The sequence below is a fragment of the Bombina bombina genome, chromosome 11 (genome assembly GCF_027579735.1).
Source record: "Bombina bombina isolate aBomBom1 chromosome 11, aBomBom1.pri, whole genome shotgun sequence".
In the NCBI taxonomy this organism is placed as follows: domain Eukaryota; kingdom Metazoa; phylum Chordata; class Amphibia; order Anura; family Bombinatoridae; genus Bombina; species Bombina bombina.
In genome coordinates, this window is record NC_069509.1 from 28,370,395 (window position 1) to 28,382,396 (window position 12,002).

The 12,002-nt window shown below is 40.8% G+C and overlaps 1 protein-coding gene across 6 annotated transcripts in view; it reads left to right on the forward strand.

Annotated features, from left to right (window-relative positions):
* LOC128642401 (RING finger protein 112) overlaps positions 1-12,002 on the forward strand; it is a 135,324-nt gene that overhangs the window by 32,434 nt on the left and 90,888 nt on the right. For 3 of the 6 annotated variants that reach the window (XM_053695159.1, XM_053695160.1, XM_053695158.1), the window contains exons 2-4: positions 1,685-1,741; positions 6,363-6,642; positions 9,372-9,569. In XM_053695159.1, the coding sequence (XP_053551134.1) occupies positions 1,716-1,741; positions 6,363-6,642; positions 9,372-9,569 (504 nt within the window). In that variant the 5' untranslated portion in view covers positions 1,685-1,715. The remainder of the gene's footprint in view (positions 1-1,684; positions 1,742-6,362; positions 6,643-9,371; positions 9,570-12,002) is intronic. The other 3 variants (XM_053695164.1, XM_053695163.1, XM_053695162.1) reach the window with 1 other exon arrangement.

The following is a 12,002-nucleotide window of genomic DNA, read 5'->3' on the forward strand; positions in this document are numbered from 1 at the left end:
TCTCTTTAAAGTTTTTTGATTGATAAATAGGAGCCCTAGAATCTTGTTTCAGGTGAGCCGCTTGTCAAAGTTGTCAGTTTTCTCGGGTGAGCACTGAAGTGCACTTGCACCAACTAACAGCAATGACTTTACCCCATATGGTTTTGGAATTTTTTTGTGACTAATTCACAGTGTCAGTGTCCTCACCTGTCTGTAGACTGAGCCTCGGTAACAGCACAGCACTCAAGCACTGGTATGGTAATTCGGGAGTCACTTCTCTGCCACTAACGGTCGGTAACGGCTCAGTCAGACTGAGACACTGACTGTCCTCTCTGATTCGCAGATCTGTGGGGGTCTTGTCAGGGATAATGTTGCAGGTGCACATCACTGTTTTGAGGAGGATGCTGCCTGTCAGCCTGTATGGACCGCTGAAGCCGCCAGCAACACCACTCACACACACTGAGTCTGACAGAGACAGAGTCATGTACAGGCGTGGGAAAAAGGAAACTACTTCCTCCCGCGCTAACTGCCTGTCAGTGTCTGCTTCTGACTTCCTCCGTCGCGTCCCAATTTAATTCACTCAGTTATCTCCTGCTCAGTCTCTTCACTACTGACAGTCAGACCAGTCGGCAGAAAAAAAGTATTTCAGTCAGGTTAAGAGTGCCACTAACTGGCGCTGTCTCTAACTTTACCAGCGCTCTTGCTGGCGCAACACTACATTTAACAAAACAAAAATAATTTGTAAAAGTGGCACAGTGCTCCCTATTGCGCCCCGGGCCACTGCCTGGTCTGCCCGCCCCTTTAAATGGCCCTGTATATATGTATATATGTGTGTATATTTGTGTATATATGTATGTGTGTGTATATATGTGTACTGATGCCAGTAAGTCACCATGTGTAAGTTAAAGGGACAGTCTACACCAGAATTTTTATTATTTAAAAAGATAGATAATCCCTTTATTACCCATTCCCCAGTTTTGCATAACCAACACTGTTATATTAATATACTTTTTACCTCTGTGATTAGCTTGTATCTAAGCCTCTGCAGACTGCCCCCTTATCTCAGTTATATTAATACACTTTTTACCTCTGTGATTAGCTTGTATCTAAGCCTCTGCAGACTGCCCCCTTATCTCAGTGCTTCTGACAGACGTTCAGTTTAGCCAATTAGTGCAGACTCCTAAATAACTCCACGGGAGTGAGTACAATGTTATATATATGGCACACATGAACTAGTACTGTCTAACTGTGAAAAACTTTCAAAATGCTCTGAGCTAAGAGGCGGTTTTAAACGGTTTTAGAAATCAGTTGGTGCCTACCTAGGTTTAGCTTTTCAAAAATACCACCAAGGGAACAAAGCAGATTTAAAGAAAGTTGGTTAAAATTGCTTTCCCTATCTGAATCATGAAAGTTTAATTTTGACTACACTGTCCCTTTAATGTACAGCTCGTATGTACAATGAGCAACTCTCTCCTGTTATGCTGGTGCACGTCACTGATATCATTATGCTTGTGACATTTTATTCCTCCCTCCCTGCGGACGCACATGCTAGTACCCTGTAGCATTTCCTCTCCCATGGCATCTACTAAAGAGATCACACATATCCTCCTCATTGTTTACTATCAGGGTCTATCTCTTTACTCCCCTTCTAGTGCACAATTTGTTTCCATGAACATAGAATTAATACCCAGGTTCCTTTTTGTAGACACTCAGACTCAAGAAATCATCCCTGGGACATGATGGGGAATACGACCAGCAAACAGTGAGTCCTGCTCTGTACATAAACCACCAGCTTCTGAGCCCCAGCAGCATATTGTAGCGATCGTTTTACTATAATAAGAGGACCTGTCTCTGCTATGACTTAAAGGGACACTAAACCCACATTTTTCTCTTTCATGATTCAGATAGAGCAGCAATTTTAAGCAACTTTCTAATTTACTCCTATTATCACCTTTTCTTTGTTCTCTTGCTATCTTTATTTAAAAAACAGGAATTTAAAAACGTAGGAGCCGGCCCATTTTAGGTTCAGTACCATGGGTAGCGCTTGCTTATTGGTGGCTGACAGTAAGCCACCAATAAACGAGCATAAGCCAGGTTCTAAACCAAATATGGTCCGGCACCTATGCTTTACATTCCTGCTTTTTTAAATAAAGATAGCAAGAGAACGAAGAAAAAAATAAGAGGAGTAAATTAGAAAGTTGCTTAAAATTGCTGCTCTATCTGAAACGTTAAAGAAAAAATGTGACTTTACTATCCCTTTAACTCACTGGATAAGATTTCTGTTCAACTCTGCTTTCCTTTTAAATGCACCTTATGGGATTAATCACAAGGTGAAATGTAGTAGTTTTATATTTAAAAAAAATGCACATTTCATTGAACTTGTTTATTTATGTGTAGCATTGATGTGTTTATATTCCAGTTGCTGAGCCTCACAAACAATACATTAGATTTGTGCACATTAATTTAGTGAGGACAACCGGCCACTATGTATTTACTAATAATGACATTACAGCCTTTACCTATCATTCCATAAACCATACTAATTATTTTATAGAGTTTAAATGGCCATTGATCACTGCTGCTCTCCTGCTGTGCACGTTTAGGGCTAGATATTAGTTCTCCAGTGAGCATGCTAATGTGCGCTGGTATTACAAATTAAGCGCAATCACGTTCGAATTGCTAGGAAGCATTGCACTCACGAGATCACGCTTCCATAGACCACAATGTAAAGGCACTTCTCAATGCCGTTTTGTTTTCCCCACACCCGCCAACTTTACCCCAAAATACTGCCTAGTGCAGTTAATTTATTCAAAAATAAAAATGCATTTTTATGTTTAAATAAATTACACTACACTGTATTTTATGGGCATTTGGGGCACTTTTATAAAAATTAACCAGAAATCTGATCTCACTTGTAATGGCTGGTTACTTATCGTATGCCCGCAAACTGCCAAATTTGCCCGTTTGCGGGCGCTCAATAAATTAGCACTCCACTTGTAACCTAGCCCATAGTGTTTGGCAGTAAGATCTCACTTCACAGATCAGGTAACGCTCACTGATACTCTGTGCTATGTAACTGCACAGGAAGTATTTTATGCACATTAGTATATCAGACAGCAGATTAGATCAGACCAAGTGCGACAGCAGAACAAACTGTCTTCAGATAAAAAATAACAATAAAGTTATGTGATCACTTAACCCTAGTTATACATTAGATAATTATTCTGTCTGCAGTTTAACCCCTTGGTGCTTAGTGAAGCAATGCAGCAAATTGATTTAGCCAAAAAACCTACATTTCAGTTCTGTAAATATTTGCTCCTGATGCGGTCAGGGGTTAATTTATAATTACCTGAGTATTAGTACCCCTGGGCCATCAAGTCAAAACTGTTTTTATCCCTCATCAACCAAACTGAGACAACAGTTCTCTGTCACTCCTCTCTCTGGGGCTAAATTCACTAATATGTATCTCTGTACTCTCTATCTTCACCAACCTCACAGGGTTCTGCAGTTCTTTTCAGTAGAGCACTTATAATAAATAGGGCTAACATGTCTGGTGTGCAGTATCACTTTTATATATGTCAGCAGCTACACTGATTCCCTGGTCCTGTTGCCTGTGTGTAAGTGACTGCGAATGACTGCAGGTGTGTATCAGTGCTGAGATAAGGTGTGCAGCTGTGTGTAAGTGACTGTGCATGGTTACATGTGTGTATCAGTGCTGAGATAAGGCGTGTAGCTGTGTGTAAGTGACTGTGATTGGTTACATGTGGGTATCAGTGCTGAGATAAGGTGTGCAGCTGTGTGTAAGTGACTGTGCATGGTTACATGTGGGTATCAGTGCTGAGATAAGGCGTGCAGCTGTGTGTAAGTGACTGTGCATGGTTACATGTGGGTATCAGTGCTGAGATAAGGTGTACAGCTGTGTGTAAGTAACTGTGCATGGTTACATGTGGGTATCAGTGCTGAGATAAGGTGTACAGCTGTGTGTAAGTGACTGTGCATGGTTACATGTGGGTATCGCTGCTGAGATATGGTGTGCAGCTGTGTGTAAGTGACTGTGCATGGTTACATGTGGGTATCAGTGCTGAGATAAGGCGTGCAGCTGTGTGTAAGTGACTGACTGTGCATGGTTACATGTGTGTATCAGTGCTGAGATAAGGTGTGCAGCTATGTGTAAGTGACTGTGCATGGTTACATGTGTGTATCAGTGCTGAGATAAGGCGTGCAGCTGTGTGTAAGTGACTGTGCATGGTTACATGTGGGTATCAGTGCTGAGATAAGGTGTGCAGCTGTGTGTAAGTGACTGTGCATGGTTACATGTGGGTATCAGTGCTGAGATAAGGGGTGCAGCTGTGTTTAAGTGACTGTGCATGGTTACATGTGGGTATCAGTGCTGAGACAAGGTGTACAGCTGTGTGTAAGTGACTGTGCATGGTTACATGTGTGTATCAGTGCTGAGATAAGGTGTGCAGTTGTGTGTAAGTGACTGTGCATGGTTACATGTGGGTATCAGTGCTGAGATAAGGTGTACAGCTGTGTGTAAGTGACTGCGAATGACTGCAGGTGTGTATCAGTGCTGAGATAAGGTGTGTAGCTGTGTGTAAGTGACTGTGCATGGTTACATGTGAGTATCAGTGCTGATTTAAGGTGTGCAGCTGTGTGTTAGTGACTGTGCATGCTTACATGGCTGCATGTGGGTATCAGTGCTGAGATAAGGTGTGCAGCTTTGTGTAAGTGACTGTACATGACTGCATGTGTGTATCAGTGCTGAGACAAGGTGTGCAAGTGACTGTGCATGGTTACATGGCTGCATGTGGGTATCAGTGCTTATACAAGGTGTGCAGCTGTGTGTAAGTGACTGTGCATGGTTACATGTGGGTATCAGTGCTGAGATAAGGTGTGTAGCTTTGTGTAAGTGACTGCGCATGGTTACATGTGGGTATCAGTGCTGAGATAAGGTGTGCAGATGTGTGTAAGTGACTGTGCATGGTTACATGTGGGTATCAGTGCTGAGATAAGGCGTGTAGCTTTGTGTAAGTGACTGTGCATGGTTACATGTGGGTATCAGTGCTGAGATAAGGTGTGCAGATGTGTGTAAGTGACTGTGCATGGTTACATGTGGGTATCAGTGCTGAGATAAGGGATGCAGCTGTGTGTAAGAAACTGTGCATGGTTACATGTGGGTATCAGAGCTGAGATAAGGTTTGCAGCTGTGTGTAAGTAACTGTGCATGGTTACATGTGTGTATCAGTGTTGAGATAAGGAGTGTAGCTTTGTGTAAGTGACTGTGCATGGTTACATGTGGGTATCAGTGCTGAGATAAGGCATGTAGCTGTGTGTAAGTGACTGTGCATGGTTACATGTGGGGATGTAGCTGAGATAAGGCGTGCAGCTGTGTGTAAGTGACTGTGCATGGTTACATGTGGGTATCAGTGTTGAGATAAGGCGTGTAGCTGTGTGTAAGTGACTGTGCATGGTTACATGTGGGTATCAGTGCTGAGATAAGGCGTGCAGCTGTGTGTAAGTGACTGTGCATGGTTACATGTGGGTATCAGTGCTGAGATAAGGCGTGCAGCTGTGTGTAAGTGACTGTGCATGGTTACATGTGGGTATCAGTGTTGAGATAAGGCGTGTAGCTGTGTGTAAGTGACTGTGCATGGTTACATGTGGGTATCAGTGCTGAGATAAGGCGTGTAGCTGTGTGTAAGTGACTGTGCATGGTTACATGTGGGTATCAGTGCTGAGATAAGGCGTGCAGCTGTGTGTAAGTAACTGTGCATGGTTACATGTGTGTATCAGTGTTGAGATAAGGCGTGTAGCTTTGTGTAAGTGACTGTGCATGGTTACATGTGGGTATCAGTGCTGAGATAAGGCATGTAGCTGTGTGTAAGTGACTGTGTATGGTTACATGTGGGTATCAGTGCTGAGATAAGGCGTGCAGCTGTGTGTAAGTGACTGTGCATGGTTACATGTGGGGATGTAGCTGAGATAAGGCGTGCAGCTGTGTGTAAGTGACTGTGCATGGTTACATGTGGGTATCAGTGTTGAGATAAGGCGTGTAGCTGTGTGTAAGTGACTGTGCATGGTTACATGTGTGTATCAGTGTTGAGATAAGGCGTGCAGCTGTGTGTAAGTGACTGTGCATGGTTACATGTGTGTATCAGTGCTGAGATAAGGCGTGCAGCTGTGTGTAAGTGACTGTGCATGGTTACATGTGTGTATCAGTGCTGAGATAAGGCGTGCAGCTGTGTGTAAGTGACTGTGCATGCATGGTTACATGTGGGTATCAGTGCTGAGATAAGGCATGTAGCTGTGTGTAAGTGACTGTGCATGGTTACATGTGGGGATGTAGCTGAGAGTAATATCCTGTGCTTTATCTGTACCAGGTCTGCCATGCCTAAGGAGGGAGCTGCCAACTTCTTTAAGCTAGAAGAGGACATAATCTGCTCTGTTTGCCTCAGCGAGCTTAATGAACCGGTCTCTATCGCCTGCGGACACACCTTCTGCACTAACTGTATCAGCGACTACTGGGCCACTCCGCAGGTTCTGGGTTACCGCTGCCCAGAGTGCAGGAAGATCTGCCCCAAAGATCAACTTATACCCGTCCATAGGCTGCGGAATCTGGTGACCAAGGTCCAACTGGTAGTGAAAGAAGAGCAGAGCAGGGTGAGATTTTACTTACAGATGCTTAACACACACATGTAGCAAACTGACTGAATGCTGGGCTTATAACATGCAAGCATGTCTGTAGGTGCTCATGTGTTTGTGCTTATACTATATACCGTATATTACTAACTCTGTATTAACTTCTTTCTCACTCTTCCAGTCCTCACCTCCTACCCTTCTAGACTGTAAGTTCCCACGGGAATAGGGCCCTTACCTGTATGTGTTTGTCAGATTGTGTCTTACACGTTTTATATCATTCTCTTATTTACATGAATTGTACCCATGGACAGCGCTGCAGAATATGTTGGCGCTTTATAAATAAAGTATAATAATAATAAATAATACTAATTATGGTTATTGCACATTTGTTTACCAAAACAAAGTTTTAGTTTTAAAAACCTGTTTAAAGGGCCCTTATGATGCATCTGATGTTGCTAATTGGCATATCTGCTCAGAACAAGCAGTTCTCCCTGGCTCCCATGTGGTACTTTAGCTTTGTGTTTAACTCCTACAAAGAATTGGTAGTGCTAAAATGAAATGCTCTAACATATTACAGTATTTAAAGGGACAGTAAACCTTAAAAATAATGTTATATAATTCTGCACATAGTGCAGAATTATATAACATTATTTAGGTGATATAGCCATAAAAGCCTTTTTTACAGTTTAATTAGCTAAAATACGGCGCTTTTACAGATCCGCTCTCTGCTCTCTTCTGAGCGGGTCTGTAATATTCAGTCAGCGCATCGTGACAGGAGCGAGCTGCACTTAGTCTTATGGCGCGGTCGGGCCGGGCTGTGACTATACAGCTGGCCCGATGCGCTGACTGAATATTACAGACCCGCTCAGCAGAGAGCAGAGAGCGGGTCTGTAAAAGCGCTGTATTTTAGCTAATTAAACTGTAAAAAAGGCTTTTATGGCTATATCACCTAAATAATGTTATATAATTCTGCACTATGTGCAGAATTATATAACATTATTTTTAAGGTTTACTGTCCCTTTAAAGGGACATAATACTCATCTGCTAAATCACTTGAAACTGATGCAGTATAACTGTAAAAAGCTGACAGGAAAATATCACCTGAGCATCTCTATGTAAAAAAGGAAGATATTTTACCTCACAATCTCCTCAGCTCAGCAGAGTAAGTTCTGTGTAAAAAGTTATACTCAGCTGCTCCCAGCTGCAGGTAAACAAATTTAAAAAAATGAAGAAATGAACAGCAGCCAATCAGCATCAGCAGTGCTGAGGTCATGAACTCTTACTGTGATCTCATGAGATTTCACTTAACTCTCATGAGATTTCATTGTAAACTTCCTTTACCTGATTGGTGAAATAAGATGAGAGTGCACGATGCTCATCCCCTAAGCTGTCCCAGGACAGACTAAAATGCTGCTTAGAAATCCTTTACAATGGGAGGTGGCTACTGAGGAACTTTTGAGGTAAAATATCTTTCTTTTTTACATAGAGATGTTCAGGTGATATTTTCTAATCAGCTTTTTACAGCTATGCTGCATCACTTTCAAGTGTTTAAACATTTGGGTATTATGGCCCTTTAAGTGTAAAGCTATTAAAGCCAATTAACTGTGAGTAGATTCACTTTCTGTCAAAAAGCAAAAAGGGACATCCAAGAAATTATGATGCATAGAGTGTATATATCAGCAATTAAGCACTACATTGCAAAATATTGGTATACTACATAAATGTTTTAAAGTATTTAAGACTGTTGTTTTGTTAGGAAAATGTGCATTGTTTTGTAATACAGGGATATACCCCTTGACAATCCTCTATCTTATCACATCTGCTGTGACCAGCTAGAGGCAGTTATAAGTCAGCTCCTGAGCTGATCAAACAATCACTGTGTGCCATGTAGCTATGTTAGAGTTCTGAATCCTGCTGAATTTCCTGCAGCCTTCCTGGGGCTGTGGAAAGACCAGTTATTTGACAAAAATAATGAAAGCCTATTGCAAAATGTCCTTTGATATTGATAAATAAGCTTTTTACAGGAAAGTACATTTTGAGTTTAAGTTTTGTTCTAAATATATTTCTTACTGTTTTTTTCTATATATATTAACTAATGTTTTACTTCAGTGGAATCTCCCTTGATATGTTACTCGCAAGATATTTTAGATAAGGCTTCACATAGAGTAAATTAATTAAGGCATTGGGTGATATAGTCTCCATTGCCATTTGCAAATTAATTCTGTGCAGCGGATTCACTAGAAATGGAGAGATGGTGGAACTACAGGGTCTCAGAGGTCGCAGTTGTGACTGGGCCTGACACTGCAGTCAGTATTGGTGTTGCTACAGAAACAGGTTGGCGGGGTAGACGTTTCACCTGCATCATGCCTGACCCCTCTGCCCCCCCACCCCGAGAAAACAGGGCTCACAGTGTGAGGAATACCGGATTTGCCTTTGTAAATATGGTGGCAGGGTTTCCAAGATGGCTGACAGTTTGGTCATGTAGAAAAACCTACCACCATATTTGTACAGGATACAAAAGTGAATATCTATAGTCTGGCAGAGACTAACCAAAGGGGAAGGACAGCTCACAGACACTTAGAAGAAGCTCCTCTTACTAATGTGTGGCTTGTGGCTCAGTTTCTGCTGATTTCAAACAGCCAGAAAAGGTGCCGTTGAGATGGGGGCCCAATGAGGTTTAGTTAAGACTCTGATCCCTCCAGTTTAAGCTACCAGGTCATATGACAAGTTCTCATTTCATTTATCTCCAGGAGACTCCAGCTTGTGCAGTGCAGCTGGTGTATACAGATGGAGCTGGTCATCTACAGTTGGACGAAGCCGCTTTAGAGAGCTGTTTTCTGCGCAGTGAGATCTCTGATTACCCAGTGTGCCTGATATGTGTGATAGGGGAGAAACGCCGGGGCAAATCCTTCCTCATGAACTTTATCCTGAGAGTACTACACTGCCAGGTGAGGGATACTGTAGAGGAACATATAGATTCCGAACGACGTGAGGTGGGAATAGATCACTGGTTTTCAAAACTGTCCTCAGGCCTCCCCAGCAGGCCAGGTTTTCAGAATTACCCTGGGTACGAGCAGGTAAAATAACCATGTTTACTAATCAGCTGATTATTTCACCAGTGCTCCAGTTCAGATATCCTCAGAATTTGCCCTGTTAGGGAGGTCTGAGGTTTGAAACCCAGTGAGATAGAGGGATAGTAGCTATGAGGGTAAAGGAAACCTATAAACAGCTGGGTTAACTCTAAGGACTGATTTTCTGAAGTTCACCACTCAGGTAATGTAAAAAGATCCATCAGTGTTATGAGGTACTTCACAGATCTGTAAAATAGTAGCTGTATATCTCGTTAAGGGGGTAACCGGGGTAACCTAGATTTCTGTATGCAGAAGAGAGACACATATGTTACACTGTAGAACGCAATGCAATAAGCAAGTTAAAGGGATTGAGATAGAGAATACAATTTTTAAAAAGTTTTCAATTTACTTATATTATAGAAATGTTCTTTGTTCCTTTGTTGTTCTTTGTTGATGAGATATTTAAATAGGTAGTGTGCACATGTTTGGAGAACTATATGACAAGAAATAGTGCTGCCATCTAGTGCTCCTGCTAATGTATAACATTGTTATAAAACTACCGCCATCTAGTGTTCTTGCTAATGTATAACATTGTTATAAAACTGCTGCTATCTAGTGCTCTTGCTAATGTATAGCATTGTTATAAAACTGCTGCTATCTAGTGCTCTTGCTAATGTATAACATTGTTATAAAACTGCTGCTATCTAGTGCTCTTGCTAATGTATAACATTATTATAAAACTGCTGCCATCTAGTGCTCCTGCTAATGTATAACATTGTTATACAACTGCTGCCATCTAGTGCTCCTGCTAATGTATAACATTATTATAAAACTGCTGCCATCTAGTGCTCTTGCTAATGTATAACATTGTTATAAAACTGCTGCCATCTAGTGCTCTTGCTAATATATAACATTGTTATAAAACTGCTGCCATCTAGTGCTCTTGCTAATGTATAACATTGTTATAAAACTGCTGCCATCTAGTGCTCTTGCTAATGTATAACACTGTTATAAAACTGCTGCCATCTAGTGCTCTTGCTAATGTATAACATTGTTTTAAAACTGCTGCCATCTAGTGCTCTTGCTAATGTATAACATTGTTGCAAAACTGCTGCCATCTAGTGCTCTTGCTAATGTATAACATTGTTATAAAACTGCTGCCATCTAGTGCTCTTGCTAATGTATAACATTGTTATAAAACTGCTGCCATCTAGTGCTCTTGCTAATGTATAACATTGTTATAAAACTGCTGCCATCTAGTGCTCTTGCTAATGTATAACATTGTTATAAAACTGCTGCCATCTAGTGCTCTTGCTAATGTATAACATTGTTATAAAACTGCTGCCATCTAGTGCTCTTGCTAATGTATAACATTGTTATAAAACTGCTGCCATCTAGTGCTCTTGCTAATGTATAACAATGTTATAAAACTGCTGCCATCTAGTGCTCTTGCTAATGTATAACATTGTTATAAAACTGCTGCCATCTAGTGCTCTTGCTAATGTATAACATTGTTATAAAACTGCTGCCATCTAGTGCTCTTGCTAATGTATAACATTGTTATAAAACTGCTGCCTTCTAGGGCTCTTGCTAATGTATAACATTGTTATAAAACTGCTGCCATCTAGTGCTCTTGCTAATGTATAACATTATTATAAAACTGCTGCCATCTAGTGCTCTTGCTAATGTATAATATTGTTATAAAACTGCTGCCATCTAGTGCTCCTGCTAATGTATAACATTATTATAAAACTGCTGCCATCTAGTGCTCTTGCTAATGTATAACATTGTTATAAAACTGCTGCCATCTAGTGCTCCTGCTAATGTATAACATTGTTATAAAACTGCTGCCATCTAGTGTTCCTGCTAATGAATAACATTATTATAAACTGCTGCCATCTAGTGCTCTTGCTAATGTATAACATTATTATAAAACTGCTGCCATCTAGTGCTCTTGCTAATGTATAACATTGTTATAAAACTGCTGCCATCTAGTGTTCCTGCTAATGAATAACATTATTATAAACTGCTGCCATCTAGTGCTCTTGCTAATGTATAACATTGTTATAAAACTGCTGCCATATAATACTGCACACACGTGCACACTCCTGAACTTACCTTCCTGATTTTCAGCAAAGGATAACAAGAAAAGAAAGAAAATTTAATAATAGAAGTAAATAAGATAATTGTTTAAAATTGTATATTCTATCTGAATCATGAAATACATTTTTTGCGTTTTATGTCTATAAATATTTTATTGAAAGCACTAAGTAAAACATTATTAATCTACGGCTAGATTACAAGTTATGG